The 19,340-nt window shown below is 54.3% G+C and overlaps 1 protein-coding gene across 3 annotated transcripts in view; it reads left to right on the forward strand.

The window, feature by feature from the left end:
* The first annotated feature begins 1,625 nt into the window (after nucleotides 1-1,625).
* Nucleotides 1,626-19,340, forward strand: part of LOC120921894 (amiloride-sensitive sodium channel subunit alpha-like) — a 119,660-nt gene continuing 101,945 nt past the window's right edge. The window contains exon 1 of one of the 3 annotated variants that reach the window (XM_040334393.1): nucleotides 1,626-1,786. In XM_040334393.1, the coding sequence (XP_040190327.1) occupies nucleotides 1,641-1,786 (146 nt within the window). In that variant the 5' untranslated portion in view covers nucleotides 1,626-1,640. Of the gene's footprint in view, nucleotides 1,934-19,340 lie in introns of all 3 variants that reach the window. The other 2 variants (XM_040334395.1, XM_040334394.1) reach the window with 2 other exon arrangements.

Consider the following 19,340-nt stretch of genomic DNA (forward strand, 5'->3'; position numbering starts at 1 on the left):
CCCCGGGGACAAGACTCCTGATAGGGGGACACCGGACCCCCGGGGACAAGACTCCTGATAGGGACTGAGATATTTGTGGTCCACCCAGCCGAAACCAGACCAACCTCTTTCTCAGGAGACCTGCTGAAGCACTAAGTAGATCTCCTCCAAAGAGAAAGAACCCGGGCCCCGAGGGGACACCGGACCCCCGGGGACAAGACTCCTGATAGGGGGACACCGGGCCCCCAGGGGACAAGACTCCTGATAGGGGGACACCGGACCCGCGGGGACAAGACTCCTGATAGGGGGACACCGGGCCCCCAGGGGACAAGACTCCTGATAGGGGGACACCGGACCCGCGGGGACAAGACTCCTGATAGGGGGACACCGGACCCGCGGGGACAAGACTCCTGATAGGGGGACACCGGGCCCCCAGGGGACAAGACTCCTGATAGGGACTGAGGTATTTGTGGTCCACCCAGACCGACCTTTTTCTCAGGAGACCTGCTGAAGCACTAAGTAGATCTCCTCCAAAGAGAGATCCCATGGGAGGGGGAGAACCTGACCAAAAGGTCACATGCCCCCCTCCCCCACAAAAAACAACAACTAGGATCTATTAGGAACATTTTTACTTATATTACATGAGTTGGTCCAAAAAGCAGATGAGGACATCGTCATTGGAGCCGAACGTTTCTTCCTAATTAGAGAAAATTCCAAAAGTCCATATTTTTCATCAAATTCCAAGAATTCACAAATATACAAAACGCCCAGCAGGTGGCCAATTGTAGCCAATAAGGGAGATGAAACCAATTCCACATCACAATATGGGGGCGTCTTTCTCCAGCGATGGGGGACACCGGACTGCGATGGGGGACACCAGACTGCGATAGGGGACACCAGACTGCGATAGGGGACACCAGACTGCGATGGGGGACACCGGACTGCCATGGGGGACACCGGACTGCGATAGGGGACACCGGACTGCCATGGGGGACACCGGACTGCCATGGGGGACACCGGACTGCCATGGGGGACACTGGACTGTGATGGGGGACACCGGACTGCCATGGGGGACACCGGACTGTGATGGGGACACCGGACTGCCATGGGGGACACTGGACTGTGATGGGGGACACCAGACTGCCATGGGGGACACCAGACTGCCATGGGGGACACCGGACTGACATGGGGGACACCGGACTGCCATGGGGGACACCGGACTGCGATGGGGGACACCGGACTGCGATGGGGGACACCGGACTGCCATGGGGGACACCAGACTGCGATGGGGGACACCGGACTGCCATGGGGGACACCAGACTGCGATGGGGACACCGGACTGCGATGGGGGACACCAGACTGCCATGGGGGACACCAGACTGCGATGGGGGACACCGGACTGCGATGGGGGACACCGGACTGCCATGGGGGACACCAGACTGCCATGGGGGACACCGGACTGCCATGGGGGACACCGGACCATTGGACTCCACTGATGATGACAATGTGGGTGAATTCCATGCATCTCATGTCTCCTGACACTAATGATTGCACTTCCCTTACTCACTTCTCTGAACGCAGCTCTGCCCTAAGCTGTGACTTCACCTGTTTTTATGATCAGAGAGGTGAAGCCGTTCTCCCAGGTGAGAGGGAGGGATAAGATGACAGGTACCTGGCTGCCAGATTCATCTGGAAAAAAACCAGTTCAGCCTCCCCTTGGTCCAGCCAAAGCACAAGGAAGGGGAGGGAGCAGCGAGGCGAGAGGAAGGGAGACGCTGCGAGGTGAGAGGAAGGGAGACGCTGCGAGGTGAGAGGAAGGGAGACGCTGCGAGGTGCACAACAAGTCAGGATACCGAGAACCCGGGAGAACCATCCATGACCCGAGAGGTCCCCGAGATTACTGGCCAATGATGGATTCAGAAGACTCCCAGGCTCAGGATACCAAGGAACCCAGGTGAGCATCTTCTCCATACATTCACCTGATCTCCATACATTCACCTGACCTCCATACATTCACCTGCACCTCCATACATTCACCTGGACCTCCATCATTCACCTGGACCTCCGTACATACACCTGGACCTCCGTACATACACCTGCACCTCCGTACAAACACCTGGACCTCCATACATTCACCTGCACCTCCATACATTCACCTGGACCTCCATCATTCACCTGGACCTCCGTACATACACCTGGACCTCCGTACATACACCTGCACCTCCGTACATACACCTGCACCTCCATACACTCACCTGGACCTCCATACATTCACCTGGACCTCCATACATTCACCTGGACCTCCATCATTCACCTGGACCTCCGTACATACACCTGCACCTCCGTACATACACCTGCACCTCCGTACAAACACCTGGACCTCCATACATTCACCTGCACCTCCATACATTCACCTGCACCTCCATACATACACCTAGATCTCCATACATACACCTGCACCTCCGTACATTCACCTGATCTCCATACATTCACCTGACCTCCATACACTCACCTGGACCTCCATACATTCACCTGACCTCCATACACTCACCTGACCTCCATACATTCACCTGATCTCCATACATTCACCTGATCTCCATACATTCACCTGCACCTCCATACATACACCTAGATCTCCGTACATACACCTGCACCTCCGTACATACACCTGCACCTCCGTACATACACCTGACCTCCATACACTCACCTGCACCTCCGTACATACACCTGCACCTCCGTACATACACCTAGATCTCCGTACATTCACCTGACCTCCATACACTCACCTGGACCTCCGTACATTCACCTGATCTCCATACATTCACCTGATCTCCATACATACACCTGCACCTCCATACATTCACCTGACCTCCATACACTCACCTGGACCTCCGTACATTCACCTGATCTCCGTACATACACCTGCACCTCCGTACATACACCTGCACCTCCATACATTCACCTGACCTCCATACATTCACCTGCACCTCCGTACATACACCTGCACCTCCATACATTCACCTGGACCTCCATACACTCACCTGGACCTCCATACATTCACCTGACCTCCATACACTCACCTGGACCTCCATACATTCACCTGACCTCCATACATACAACAGAGTAGAAGACGGGGGATTTTGGGACTTTGAATGAGATGCGTTTTAAGCAATAAGTATAAATAAAGTTGTATACGTGACAATCAGACTTACCACCCAAACAGCAAACCAAATTCACCCGTCTAACTGTGTGCATTAAAAGCAGAGGATTGGTGGCAGGGGATTGGTGGCAGGGGATTGGTGGCAGAGGATTGGCGGCAGAGGATTGGCGGCAGAGGATTGGTGGCAGAGGATTGGTGGCAGGGGATTGGTGGCAGAGGATTGGTGGCAGGGGATTGGTGGCAGGGGATTGGTGGCAGAGGATTGGTGGCAGGGGATTGGTGGCAGAGGATTGGTGGCAGAGGATTGGTGGCAGGGGATTGGTGGCAGAGGATTGGTGGCAGGGGATTGGTGGCAGAGGATTGGTGGCAGAGGATTGGTGGCAGGGGATTGGTGGCAGGGGATTGGTGGCAGAGGATTGGTGGCAGAAGATTGGTGGCAGAGGATTGGTGGCAGAGGATCGGTGGCAGAGGATCGGTGGCAGAGGATCGGTGGCAGAGGATTGGTGGCAGAGGATCGGTGGCAGAGGATCGGTGGCAGAGGATCGGTGGCAGAGGATCAGTGGCAGAGGATTGGTGGCAGAAGATTGGTGGCAGAGGATCGGTCGCACGCATTTGCAAATACACGGTTAAGCTGCCGGCCTCGCCAAGGTTTGTGATACCCTTATACATTTATGCGTTTTTTTTCCAGTGCTCTTTACTACTATACCAATCATAGGTGGGGCAGTGACACCCCCCTATACCAATCATAGGTGGGGACAGTGACACCCCCCTATACCAATCATAGGTGGGGACAGTGACACCCCCCTATACCAATCATAGGTGGGGCTGTGACATACATGTTTGGTCGTGAGTATGGGGCCTCAGTGTATTACCAACAGTAACCTTGGAAACGGTGGTCCCAGCTCTTTTCAGGTCATTGACCAGCTCCTCCCGTGTAGTCCTGGGCTGATTTCTCACCTTTCTTAGGATCATTGAGACCCCACCAGGTGAGATTTTGCATGGAGCCCCAGTCCGAGGGAGATTGACAGTCATGTTTAGCTTCTTCCATTTTCTAATGATTGCTCCAACAGTGGACCTTTTTTCACCAATTTCCCCGTAGCCCTTTCCAGCCTTGTGGAGGTGTACAATTTTGTCTCTAGTGTCTTTGGACAGCTCTTTGGTCTTGGCCATGTTAGTAGTTGGATTCTTACTGATTGTATGGGGTGGACAGGTGTCTTTATGCAGCTAATGACCTCAAACAGGTGCATCTAATTTAGGAGAATAAATGGAGTGGAGGTGGACAAGGCAGACTAACAGGTCTTTGAGGGTCAGAATTCTAGCTGATAGACAGGGGTTCAAATACTTATTTGCAGCTGTATCATACAAATAAATAGTTATCATACATTGTGATTTCTGATTATGTCTCTCACAGTGGACATGCACCTACCATGACAATGTCACACCCCTCCATGATTTCCAAGTGGGAGAACTTGCAGAATAGCAGGGGGTTCAAATACTTATTTTCCTCACTGTATATACATGCGGCGGTCTAGAAGTGGTTAAAAGTTTAGTTAGGACTGCAGAACACAGAGAGCCATGGGGAGGCCGGCAGCTTAATCATGTATTTGCAAATGCGTGCAACCAATCCTCTGCCGCCAATCCTCTGCCACCAATCCTCTGCCACCAATCCTCTGCCACCAATCCTCTGCAGCCGATCCTCTGCCACCAATCCTCTGCCACCAATCCTCTGCCACCAATCCTCTTCCGCCAATCCTCTGCCACCAATCCTCTGCCACCAATCCTCTGCCACCGATCCTCTGCAGCCGATCCTCTGCCACCAATCCTCTGCCGCCAATCCTCTGCAGCCGATCCTCTGCCGCCAATCCTCTGCCGCCAATCCTCTGCCGCCAATCCTCTGCCGCCAATCCTCTGCAGCCAATCCTCTGCCGCCAATCCTCTGCCGCCAATCCTCTGCAGCCAATCCTCTGCCACCAATCCTCTGCCGCCAATCCCCTGCCACCAATCCTCTGCAGCCAATCCTCTGCAGCCAATCCTCTGCCACCAATCCTCTGCCACCAATCCTCTGCCACCAATCCTCTGCCACCAATCCTCTGCTTTTAATGCACACTGTTAGACGGGTGAATTTGGTTTGCTGTTTGGGTGGTAAGTCTGATTGTCACGTATACAACTTTATTTATACTTATTGCTTAAAACGCATCTCATTCAAAGTCCCAAAATCCCCCGTCTTCTACCCAACAGGGATGGAAAGTCCCTATTCCATACATTCACCTGATCTCCATACATTCACCCGATCTTCATACATTCACCCGATCTCCATATATTCACCTGATCTCCATACATTCACCCGATCTCCATACATTTACCTGATCTCCATACATTCACCCGATCCCCATACATTCACCTGATCTCCATACATTCACCCGATCTCCATACATTCACCCGATCTTCATACATTCACCCGATCTCCATACATTCACCCAATCTCCATACATTCACCCGATCTCCATACATTCACCCGATCCCCATACATTCACCTGATCTCCATACATTCACCCGATCTCCATACATTTACCTGATCTTCATACATTCACCTGATCTCCATACATTTACCTGATCTTCATACATTCACCCGATCTCCATACATTTACCTGATCTCCATACATTTACCCGATCTTGATACATTCACCTGATCTCCATACATTCACCCGATCTCCATACATTCACCCGATCTCCATACATTCACCCGATCTCCATACATTCACCCGATCTCCATACATTCACCCGATCTCCATACATACACCTAGATCTTCATACATTCACCTGATCTCCATACATTCACCCGATCCCCATACATTCACCTGATCTCCATACATTCACCCGATCTCCATACATTCACCCAATCTCCATACATTCACCCGATCTCCATACATTCACCCGATCCCCATACATTCACCCGATCTCCATACATTCACCCGATCTCCATACATTCACCCGATCCCCATACATTCACCTGATCTCCATACATTCACCCGATCTCCATACATTCACCCGATCTCCATACATTCACCCGATCTCCATACATTCACCCGATCTCCATACATTCACCCGATCCCCATACATTCACCTGATCTCCATACATTCACCCGATCTCCATACATTCACCTGATCTCCATACATTCACCCGATCTCCATACATTCACCCGATCCCCATACATTCACCTGATCTCCATACATTCACCCGATCTCCATACATTCACCCGATCTCCATACATTCACCCGATCTCCATACATTCACCCGATCTCCATACATTCACCCGATCCCCATACATTCACCTGATCTCCATACATTCACCCGATCTCCATACATTCACCTGATCTCCATACATTCACCCGATCTCCATACATTCACCCGATCCCCATACATTCACCTGATCTCCATACATTCACCCGATCTCCATACATTCACCCGATCTCCATACATTCACCCGATCTCCATACATTCACCCGATCTCCATACATTCACCCGATCCCCATACATTCACCTGATCTCCATACATTCACCCGATCTCCATACATTCACCTGATCTCCATACATTCACCCGATCTCCATACATTCACCTGCACCATAGGCAGGAATAATGCTCACCTGGAACCTTCAATCCTTTCAAATGTTTGAGATTTTCCATCAGAAATCATCTTCCATTTCCAGCTTTTCCTCTCAGAATGTTACATTGTATTTCTTCTCAGAATGTTACATTGTATTTCCTCTCAGAATGTTACATTGTATTTCCTCTCAGAATGTTACATTGTATTTCCTCTCAGAATGTTACATTGTATTTCCTCTCAGAATGTTACATTGTATTCTATTGTCAGCATTGGACTCAATCACATGAAATCGCTGCGACTGTCACTTTATAACAATGTAATGGATTCTGTATATAAAATGATATGACAGAACCGTACCGACTACACAGGGTGACCCCGCTCCAGAACCGTACCGACTACACAGGGTGACCCCGCTCCAGAACCGTACCGACTACGCAGGGTGACCCCGCTCCAGAACCGTACCGACTACGCAGGGTGACCCCGCTCCAGAACCGTACCGACTACGCAGGGTGACCCCGCTCCAAAACCGTACCGACTACGCAGGGTGACCCCGCTCCAGAACCGTACCGACTACACAGGGTGACCCCGCTCCAGAACCGTACCGACTACGCAGGGTGACCCCGCTCCAGAACCGTACCGACTACGCAGGGTGACCCCGCTCCAGAACCATGACAAAACCGTACCGACCCACCCATTGGCCCCTCAATGCGGCAAAGTCGGTCGGCCTGGGCCTTTATCAGAGGAACCCCCCAAATCCTCATGTCTCCCCCGTGTGACTGTAGGGATGGAGTTCTTCGGCTTCTTCTCTGACCTCAGAACTTTCTCCCGATCTTCTCTGACCTCAGAACTTCCTCCCGATCTTCTCTGACCTCAGAACTTTCTCCCGATCTTCTCTGACCTCAGAACTTTCCCCCGATCTTCTCTGACCTCAGAACTTTCTCCCGATCTTCTCTGACCTCAGAACTTTCTCCCGATCTTCTCTGACCTCAGAACTTTCTCCCGATCTTCTCTGACCTCAGAACTTTCTCCCGATCTTCTCTGACCTCAGAACTTTCCCCCGATCTTCTTTGACCTCAGAACTTTCTCCCGATCTTCTCTGACCTCAGAACTTTCTCCCGATCTTCTCTGACCTCAGAACTTTCTCCCGATCTTCTCTGATCTCAGAACTTTCTCCCGATCTTCTCTGACCTCAGAACTTTCTCCCGATCTTCTCTGACCTCAGAACTTTCTCCCGATCTTCTCTGACCTCAGAACTTTCTCCCGATCTTCTCTGACCTCAAAACTTTCTCCCGATCTTCTCTGACCTCAGAACTTTCTCCCGATCTTCTCTGACCTCAGAACTTTCTCCCGATCTTCTCTGCCCTCAGAACTTTCTCCCGATCTTCTCTGACCTCAGAACATTCTCCCGATCTTCTCTGACCTCAGAACTTTCTCCCGATCTTCTCTGACCTCAGAACTTTCTCCCGATCTTCTCTGACCTCAGAACTTTCTCCCGATCTTCTCTGACCTCAGAACTTTCTCCCGATCTTCTCTGACCTTAGAACTTTCTCCCGATCTTCTCTGACCTCAGAACTTTCCCCCGATCTTCTCTGAATCATTTAGATGATCATTGGGGGTCTTCAGACGTTCTGTACTTGTGTCTTCCTGAGGGGGGGGGCGGGGGCTGCAGGATTCCAATCCATGGCGGTGTATTGTGTCCCCAATGGTGTGTTTGGTGACTGGGGTCCCAACTGAGATCCTTCACAAGCTCCTCCCATTTAGTTCTGGGCGGATCCCTCACTTTTCTCATGACCATCCTCAGGAGAAATCTTCCATGGAGCTCCAGACCGAGGAGGACGATCGATGGAGATTTTGTATTTCTTCCATTTGTGAATAATAATCGATCCGGCAGTCGTCTCTTCTCACCGAGATTCTTGCTGAGGGTCTTGTACCAAATACCAAAAAGGAACAAATAGTCAAATGTTATGGTGACCTGTAAGCGGGTGGAAATGATGCCAGTTAGGGGCTGCCCTGGAGGGAAAGGGTTAATGCCTCTTCTGGTTCTTTGGTTTTGGTGGGTTATCCTTGAGTCTGACCCACTGATCGTATGATATAAAAGGGGGACAGTGGTCCGGGGGGCCGAAGAGGAGAGAACCCCTGAGCACAGAGACTCAGAGCCCGAAGGGGAGAGAATCCAAGAGCTTCCCCCATGAGGAGAAGAAGAATGTTGCCTGCTGCTATTACCATCAGGACCCCGAAGACTCCAGCACTGGCAAATGCCACTTTTGGAGTCCCTGATTATATGTGGACTTTACCTTTGCAGGTATGCCGGGGCAGCAAATAGCCTGAATTAGGAAGAATTCTTGTTCTTGCATTTGGACTTTGTAACATTTGGTACTTTTCCAAGTAAAGCCTTTGGAACCTTGTTCCTGTCTGGTCTGAAGTTACTAAAGGGGTGGAATGCAAGTAACTGGCACCTTCCTACAGTGCAGGTCACTAAGGTACATTGGGGTGTGAAGAAATCAGTACAAGGAAGTAAAAGGGTGAGAAGACACAAGTGGGTACCGATCATAACGGAAGATTACCAAGCAGCCCTTCATTAGGCATGTGCTCAAGACAGGGAGGAGATTGTTGTCGGCACTCTCGCCAACGCTGACCCATATTCTTGTATCGAGATTTATCCCTGGAAACTAAAGATCAGTCAGCCTAACATCAATGGTATGTAAACTACTGGATGGGATGATAAAGGACTATAGACAAGAATTTCATGCAATGCCAAGGGGATGAACTCCAGAGATAAAAGGATAATTCTCCCTCTACAAGACTCTGGTCCGGCCGCACCTGGAGTATGCCGTCCAGTCCTCAGGAAGGATGTACTGGAAATGGAGAGAGTACAAAGAAGGACAACAAAGCTAATAAAGGCAAAAAATACACACAAAAGAAAAACGAGCAGGTGCGCTGATCACCAGTTTGGTAGAACCATCCGGCTGGTTATTGGTGATGATTAGAGATGTGAAAGGGATCCGCTGGATCCTCTGGGGATCTGGCCCATCTGTGCCACCCATCAGTGCCACCCATCAGTGCCGCCCATCAGTGCCGCCCATCAGTGCCACCCATCAGTGCCGCCCATCAGTGCCGCCCATCAGTGCCGCCCATCAGTGCCGCCCATCAGTGCCCATCTGTGCCACCCATCAGTGCCACCCATCAGTGCCGCCCATCAGTGCCACCCATCTGTGCCGTCCATCAGTGCCGCCCATCAGTGCCCATCTGTGCCGCCCATCAGTGCCCATCTGTGCCACCCATCAGTGCCGCCCATCAGTGCCACCCATCAGTGCCGCCCATCAGTGCCACCCATCAGTGCCGCCCATCAGTGCCACCCATCAGTGCCGCCCATCAGTGCCGCCCATCTGTGCCCATCTGTGCCGCCCATCAGTGCCACCCATCAGTTTAAAAAAAATTATAAAAATTGTGTTTAGGTACATTATTGCATGACCACGCAATTGTCATTGAAAGTGTGAGATCTACTCCCCCTAATCCCCCGATCCCAGAGATCTACTCCCCCTAATCCCCCGATCCTAGAGATCTACTCCCCCTAACCCCCGATCCCAGAGATCTAATCCCCTAATCCCCCGATCCCAGAGATCTGCTCCCCCTAATCCCCGATCCCAGAGATCTACTCCCCCTAATCCCCCGATCCCAGAGATCTGCTCCCCCTAATCCCCGATCCCAGAGATCTACTCCCCCTAATCCCCCGATCCTAGAGATCTACTCCCCCTAACCCCCGATCCCAGAGATCTAATCCCCCTAATCCCCCGATCCCAGAGATCTACTCCCCTAATCCCCCGATCCTAGAGATCTACTCCCCCTAACCCCCGATCCCAGAGATCTAATCCCCCTAATCCCCCGATCCTAGAGATCTGCTCCCCCTAACCCCCTGATCCCAGAGATCTAATCCCCTAATCCCCCGATCCTAGAGATCTACTCCCCCTAATCCCCCGATCCTAGAGATCTGCTCCCCCTAACCCCCTGATCCCAGAGATCTAATCCCCCGATCCCAGAGATCTACTCCCCTAATCTCCCGATTCCTTCAGCCCCCCCCACTCCAGCGGTCTTGTGTAGTCGACTATTCCTGACGTCATCGCGCCCAAAGACAGGCTCAGGATCAGTCCCCTGCTGGATGTGGGGGAGGGGCGTTTTCCAGAGGATGGAAGGTTCTGTGTTCACCAATAGAAAAAAACAACCAGCTAACCCAGTCAGTGCTGGCACAGCTCCTCTGCACGGGGAACATTGCCTGGAGTTGGGCTTTAGGTCCCGCATTTTAAGGGCCAATTTTGGACAATCATTTAGGGGCCGTCTGGTTTTCATGAGCTGATTGACAAACATTGTGTGACTGTATAATAGAGACGCTTTATGGCGCCGACCTAAAGTGGGGGGTAAAATTCCTAATGGAGTCTCACCGTCTAACCCTTCCCCCGCTATTCATTACTAAAAATAAACCGCTTAGTTGGACTTCTTCCGCAGCAAAGTCTCAATGATCGTGACGAATAAAGATCTCAGCCGTTCATCCGAAACCGATTACTGGAAGTTCTGGCCGGTGCGGGGGAGGGGGTGTGGTGTAATATTATTATTCTTAGTCGGTGCCAAGAGACACTCAAGTCTTTATTCTGCATTATGGGATAACTTTGGCTCGCCTCACCCTCTCACCCCCCATCCCCCGCTCTCACCCTCTCATCCTCCCACCCCCCCTCCCCAGCTCTTACCCCTCCCCCGCTCTCAGCCCCCCTCCCCAGCTCTAACCCCCCTCCACCGCCCTCTCACCCCCCATCCCCCGCTCTCACCCTCTCACCCCCCATCCCCCGCTCTCACCCCCCTCACCCTCTCACCCCTCCCTCCCCAGCTCTTACCCCTTCCCAGCTGTCACTCCCCCACTCTCCAGCTCTAACCCCCCTCCACCGCCCTCTCACCCCCTCTCCCCCGCTCTCAGCCCCCCTCCCCAGCTCTAACCCCCCTCCACCGCCCTCTCACCCCCCATCCCCCGCTCTCACCCTCTCATCCTCCCACCCCCCCTCCCCAGCTCTTACCCCTCCCCCGCTCTCAGCCCCCCTCCCCAGCTCTAACCCCCCTCCACCGCCCTCTCACCCCCTCTCCCCCGCTCTCAGCCCCCCTCCCCAGCTCTAACCCCCCTCCACCGCCCTCTCACCCCCCATCCCCAGCTCTCACCCCCATCCCCAGCTCTCACCCCCTCCCCCGCTCTCACCCCCTCTCCCACCGCCCTCTCACTCCCCCACCCTCAGCTCTCACCCCTCCCCCCCACTCTCAGCCCCCCTCCCCAGCTCTAACCGCCCTCTCACCCCCCCATCCCCGGCTCTCACCTCTCCCCCGCTCTCACCCCCTCTCCCCCACTCTCAGCCCCCCTCCCCAGCTCTAACCGCCCTCCACCGCCCTCTCACCCCCCCTCCCCAGCTCTCACCCCTCCCCCGCTCTCAGCCCCCCTCCCCAGCTCTACCCCCCCTCTCACCCCCCCATCCCCCACCCTCTCACCCCCCATACCCAGCTCTCACCCCTTCCCCGCTCTAACCCCCCTCTCACCCCCCCATCCCCCACCCTCTCACCCCCCCCCCCATGCTCTCACCCCCTCGCCCGCTCTCAGCCCCCTGGATATCTGGGAACATTGCGACACATTATGTACAAACCTCTTGATGAATTGCCATGTGTCTGATGAAGGGAGAGATATGGAGTTCCTGTAATCAAACAAACAGCCCCAACCGGATCAACAAGCTGAATGGGGGAGAGAGCAAAGCACCGACCTAAAGTGTATATAACCCCCGAAGACAAACATGGAGGGTGTGGCGGCTCCAAGACTCGGGAGAGCAAAATCATCTTTTCTACCCGACTGCTCGACCACGAAATCCACACTGACCTTGTCCTACAACAACCACAGAGGACTCAGGATGGAGGACAAGGGCCACAGCTGCCCCTTTATTTCCAAATTATAACTTATCAACATGTAAACATCCAGGGCGCCGTGTTACGTCCCAATCCTATGGCCGTAGGTTGGGGTGATGGTAGGTTGGGGTGACGGTGGGGGGTTGGGGTGGCGGTGGGGGGTTGGGGTGGCGGTGGGGGGTTAGGGTGACGGTGGGGGGTTGGGGTGGCGGTGAGGTGTTGGGGTGGCGGTAGGTTGGGGTGATGGTAGGTTGGGATGACGGTGGGGGGTTGGGGTGGCGGTGGGGGGTTAGGGTGATGATGGGGGGTTGGGGTGACGGTGGCTCCACTGGTGTGATGGTAACCTGGAAGGTTATTATCGGTGGGAACCGAAACCGGACTGCTCAAGGAATGGGGGGCCGGGAAAGGGTCTCCCCGAGAAAGCTGGAAGGGTTACCCCCCGATAGGGACGGAGCTGCACTGGTCTGGCTGAAGGCCGGGTCCTGAAAGAAGCCCATGGTGTATGTGCCTCCGGAGTGGCATTCCAGGGGTGCCATCATTCTCACTGTAAGTGGGGTCACTGGGTGTCACTTTTTACGGGCCCCTCGGTCACTCCGCCATTCACACTTTGTTCTCACCTCCCTCTTGGGCCGGGACCAGAGGAAAGTTTTATTCCTGTGTTGCACATCTGTCATGGGGTGTCCCTTTGGGGGAGCCCCACCTAGTACTCGGGTGAGTCTGTTTTAGCAGACCTCCCAGAGAACGGGGTCCATCTAGTTTTGGCCAAATGGACCAGTGAAGTAGCCCAGTCCCCGTCTGGAGCCTAACGCCCCGGGGTTCAGGACTGGGGTCTGGAGGAGGACTATGTGTACCCCCTGTGCATGTTTTGGGGTTCACTTTTTGGTGTGTGTGCCGGGTGTTCACATATAAACATCCAGGGGTACCTACTGCCGAAATCGAGGAGTCACAAGGTCCTTGCGGGAATCTACTACTTGTACCTACGTAACCAATGAATTTTTTAGGCCTCCAGCCACAAACATATATATGACTCTGAGACACACAACCACAGGCCGGTACCAACCATAGTAATGGGAGCCGTACCGAGGACGGGCCCTACAAATGTAGAGATTTTTTCCTGATCTAAAGCCTGGAGAAGGGCCTTGTACCCCACCGGCTGCCATGACTGAACCTCAAGAACCGCATTCCCCAAGAACCCTGGAACTCATTGAAGGGGGAGGGGCACGTTCTCCTCCGAATCCGGGCTTCCAAGACCCTCCCACAGATCCCCTAACTGGAGCCCCTCCTTCTACAGCTTCCCCACCAATCATATAAGTATTGGTAGCACCCCCCCCCAACCCCCCGAAGGAGCTGCTGAGTATTTTGGGCGGGACTTTACCTCTATCTTCTCGCTGTCCAGGGTGATAAGAGAGTTTGAAGAATTCCAATGTCTTTTTCTAGGATTTATTTCTAGAACTTAGTACAAAGAAGTTGGGGGGGGGGGGGGGGGAGGGTAAATAGGTAGGTAGGTTCAGGTGCATAATCACAGATGGGAAACATTCCTCCTGCATCCAGCACTCTCGCCGCCCCTCTGGCCAGAGTGGGTATTGCTCCCCGGATAGGTCCCTCCCACCGGCTTAGCAGCCGGGATGACACTCGGAATAAAGTCCAGTCTCTGCCACAGACCTTCCTTTATGAGGAAACACTTCGATCCGGAATCCCCCGACACCCGGATCTCTTTCCGACACAGGGTTCAGCACCCGGATCTCTCCAGATTCACTTTGTAGAGGTCAGATCTGACAGGCGACACCATCAAGCCTCTCGGTGTACGGGGCATCCTTCGATGAAGTCTCCAGGCCTCCCCCAAGATACCAGCCTCCAGCTCTGTCCTCCCCAGGATTGGTCCTTCATCAAGCCTCTCGGTGTACGGGGCATCCTTCGATGAAGTCTCCAGGCCTCTCCCAAGATACCGGCCTCCAGCTCGGTCCTCTCCAGGATAGGTCCTTCATCAAGCCTCTCGGTGTACGGTGCGTCCTTCGATGAAGTCTCCAGGCCTCTCCCAAGATACCAGCCTCCAGCTCGGTCCTCTCCAGGATTGGTCCTTCATCAAGCCTCTCAGTGTACGGGGCGTCCTTTGATGAAGTCTCCAGGCCTCTCCCAAGATACCAGCCTCCAGCTCGGTCCTCTCCAGGATTGGTCCTTCATCAAGCCTCTCGGTGTACGGGGCGTCCTTCGATGAAGTCTCCAGGCCTCTCCCAAGATACCGGCCTCCAGCTCGGTCCTCTCCAGGATAGGTCCTTCATCAAGCCTCTCGGTGTACGGGGCATCCTTCGATGAAGTCTCCAGGCCTCTCCCAATATACCAGCCTCCAGCTCGGTCTTCTCCAGGATTGGTCCTTCATCAAGCCTCTCAGTGTACGGGGCGTCCTTCGATGAAGTCCCCAGGCCTCCCCCAAGATACCAGCCTCCAGCTCTGTCCTCCCCAGGATTGGTCCTTCATCAAGCCTCTCGGTGTATGGGGCATCCTTCGATGAAGTCTCCAGGCCTCTCCCAAGGTACCGGCCTCCAGCTCGGTCCTCTCCAGGATTGGTCCTTCATCAAGCCTCTCGGTGTACGGGGCGTCCTTCGATGAAGTCTCCAGGCCTCTCCCAAGATACCGGCCTCCAGCTCGGTCCTCTCCAGGATTGGTCCTTCATCAAGCCTCTCGGTGTATGGGGCATCCTTCGATGAAGTCTCCAGGCCTCTCCCAAGATACCGGCCTCCAGCTCGGTCCTCTCCAGGATTGGTCCTTCATCAAGCCTCTCGGTGTACGGGCATCCTTCGATGAAGTCTCCAGGCCTCTCCCAAGGTACCGGCCTCCAGCTCGGTCCTCTCCAGGATTGGTCCTTCATCAAGCCTCTCGGTGTACGGGGCATCCTTCGATGAAGTCTCCAGGCCTCTCCCAAGATACCGGCCTCCAGCTCTGTCCTCCCCAGGATAGGTCCTTCATCAAGCCTCTCGGTGTACGGGGCGTCCTTCGATGAAGTCTCCAGGCCTCTCCCAAGATACCAGCCTCCAGCTCGGTCCTCTCCAGGATTGGTCCTTCATCAAGCCTCTCGATGTATGGGGCATCTTTCGTGGAAGTCTCCAGGCCTCTCCCAAGGTACCAGCCTCCAGCTCGGTCCTCTCCAGGATTGGTCCTTCATCAAGCCTCTCGGTGTACGGTGCGTCCTTCGATGAAGTCTCCAGGCCTCTCCCAAGATACCGGCCTCCAGCTCGGTCCTCTCCAGGATTGGTCCTTCATCAAGCCTCTCAGTGTACGGGGCATCCTTCGATGAAGTCTCCCGGCCTCTCCCAAGATACCGGCCTCCAGCTCGGTCCTCTCCAGGATTGGTCCTTCATCAAGCCTCTCGGTGTACGGTGCGTCCTTCGATGAAGTCTCCAGGCCTCTCCCAAGATACCGGCCTCCAGCTCGGTCCTCTCCAGGATTGGTCCTTCATCAAGCCTCTCGGTGTACGGGGCATCCTTCGATGAAGTCTCCAGGCCTCTCCCAAGGTACCGGCCTCCAGCTCGGTCCTCTCCAGGATTGGTCCTTCATCAAGCCTCTCGGTGTACCGGGCGTCCTTCGATGAATTCTCCAGGCCTCTCCCAAGATATCGGCCTCCAGCTCGGTCCTCTCCAGGATTGGTCCTTCATCAAGCCTCTCGGTGTATGGGGCATCCTTCGATGAAGTCTCCAGGCCTCTCCCAAGATACCAGCCTCCAGCTCGGTCCTCTCCAGGATTGGTCCTTCATCAAGCCTCTCGGTGTACGGGGCATCCTTCGATGAAGTCTCCAGGCCTCTCCCAAGGTATCGGCCTCCAGCTCGGTCCTCTCCAGGATTGGTCCTTCATCAAGCCTCTCGGTGTACGGGGCGTCCTTCGATGAAGTCTCCAGGCCTCTCCCAAGATACCAGCCTCCAGCTCGGTCCTCTTCAGGATTGGTCCTTCATCAAGCCTCTCGGTGTACGGGGCATCCTTCGATGAAGTCTCCAGGCCTCTCCCAAGGTACCGGCCTCCAGCTCGGTCCTCTCCAGGATTGGTCCTTCATCAAGCCTCTCGGTGTACGGGGCGTCCTTCGATGAAGTCTCCAGGCCTCTCCCAAGATACCAGCCTCCAGCTTGGTCCTCTCCAGGATTGGTCCTTCATCAAGCCTCTCGATGTACGGGGCATCCTTCGTGGAAGTCTCCAGGCCTCTCCCAAGGTACCAGCCTCCAGCTCGGTCCTCTCCAGGATTGGTCCTTCATCAAGCCTCTCGGTGTACGGGGCATCCTTCGATTAAGTCTCCAGTCCTCTCCCAAGATACCGGCCTCCAGCTCTGTCCTCTCCAGGATTGGTCCTTCATCAAGCCTCTCAGTGTACGGGGCATCCTTCGATGAAGTCTCCAGGCCTCTCCCAAGATACCAGCCTCCAGCTCGGTCCTCTCCAGGATTGGTCCTTCATCAAGCCTCTCGGTGTACGGGGCATCCTCAGATGAAGTCTCCAGGCCTCTCCCAAGAGCCCAGCCTCCAGCTCGGTCCTCTCCAGGATTGGTCCTTCATCAACCCTCTCGGTGTATGGGGCATCCTTCGATGAAGTCTTCAGGCCTCTCCCAAGGTACCGGCCTCCAGCTCGGTCCTCTCCAGGATTGGTCCTTCATCAAGCCTCTCGGTGTACGGGGCATCCTTCGATGAAGTCTCCAGGCCTCTCCCAAGAGCCCAGCCTCCAGCTCGGTCCTCTCCAGGATTGGTCCTTCATCAAGCCTCTCGGTGTACGGGGCATCCTTCGATGAAGTCTCCAGGCCTCTCCCAAGATACTGGCCTCCAGCTCGGTCCTCTCCAGGATTGGTCCTTCATCAAGCCTCTCGGTGTATGGGGCATCCTTCGATGAAGTCTCCAGGCCTCTCCCAAGGTACCGGCCTCCAGCTCGGTCCTCTCCAGGATTGGTCCTTCATCAAGCCTCTCGGTGTATGGGGCATCCTTCAATGAAGTCTCCAGGCCTCTCCCAAGATACCGGCTGTGACAGAACCCACTGTCACTGTGTGTTTTGGAAAGAACTGTGTCCGTGCCTCCTACCGACAGACTATGGGCCAGAAGATATTGGAGACCCAGGACAAGCTGACATGGATGTAATGTAATGTTACAACCCTTCTCCCCCCACCACCCCCCCTCTTGTTGCTGTGTCTAATTGTGTTGATTCATGACACATAGACAATGGCCTGGACTGCAGACATCTCTCCGCAGGGGGTGTGTATTGAGGCTGCCTGCTTACCATAAACTCACTAGGTTATCTGTAGACTGTTTCAATGTACAAATGTTCAGTTCCCATTGGTTGTTGGCTAAGGGGAGTGTCCCTATCTCTGTGTAACTGTATGTCTTGGAATTTAATAAACAGTTTAAGCTCTGGATGTTTAACCCTCAACACCTGTGTGGATTGTCTCGTGATTGAGGGGTTAAGGGCTGGTTATGGCGAGGTTGCAGGCTGTGGGTGCGTTTGGAGGACAGGAGACACAGGTCTGGCGGATGTGCCCACCTGGGGTATCTGAGATCCGTCACAGTGGTGGAAGCAGTGGGACGTCTCCTGCAGTCCAGGACATCCAAACCACCACCAGGATTCAAGATCTGGGCAGCTGCCGAGGAGCGATACGGGGACCAGCCAGCATGAGAGCGGAGTTCGGGAGGAGGCTGCAAGGCATGCGGAAGAAACATCAGGGACCAGTGACAGAGCGCACCATGCTCGGCTGGGAGGATGTGATCCGCCGGCAACTCTGGCATGAGGCGCTAAGCTACGAGCGGCGCCAGCAGGGGAAGATCCTTCCCTCCTCCTCAGAGATGTACTGGACGCAGTACCGTGCACGAGAGGTGTTCCTGAGGGAACGACCGCGAGATGATTGGAAGACGGAGCTCGGAAGATTGGTCCAGGAGGAGATGAAGCTGGACGCCAGCTACAGAGCCCTCCGGTGGTTCGCGGCTCAACTGTGGCCAAGTACAGCAGATGGCAGCACGACAGAAGGCGTTGGCTACGGCGGCGTGGGGCTGCTCCATCAAAAAATGTACGGAGACCCAGACTTTGGGAGCGATGAGGAGTGGCGGCTGGAAAACATCCTGGACTTCCGAGATGAGGTGCTTGACCTCCCCGAAGATGCATGTGATCCGGAGGAATTGGAGTTCTTGGTTGAGCAGGAATGGGAGCTTGAGATTGCCTACAAGCGACTGTTTGACGGTAACCAGCAGCCTGGCATGGCTCCCGTTGCCTGGGACTGTCCACGAGAAATTGCAGACAGTCAAAAAGATGAGGAGCAAATGGGGCCAGGGGTGACCCTACGTTTTCCCGTCCTTACCGCAATGGAAGAAGCAGCGATGATACAGAGGGCACTGCGAGTGCTAGAATGCCGGAACGCAACGGAGGTTTCCCAGGCAGCGAGAAGCATTAAGGTCTCAGAAAGAGGAGTTGAGACAGGCGCTGGAAGGCTGGGAAATGGTGATCAGCAGCAAGTCCAGAGTATCTCATCTGGTGCCCCAGCAGAAGCGCTGGCTACAGGGCAGAGTGCCCCTGGCATCTGCCCAGCATCAGAAAAAGAGTTGGATCCGGAGAGTCTGAGAGAGGATCTGCGTGAGCTGTTTCCCCAACAGCAGATATCCCCACCGGGAGTAGAGGAAGCAATTCTCCCTCCCCAGCAATTGGACAGTACCCCAATGTT

Source organism: Rana temporaria (genome assembly GCF_905171775.1).
Source record: "Rana temporaria chromosome 8 unlocalized genomic scaffold, aRanTem1.1 chr8y, whole genome shotgun sequence".
NCBI classification, from domain to species: domain Eukaryota; kingdom Metazoa; phylum Chordata; class Amphibia; order Anura; family Ranidae; genus Rana; species Rana temporaria.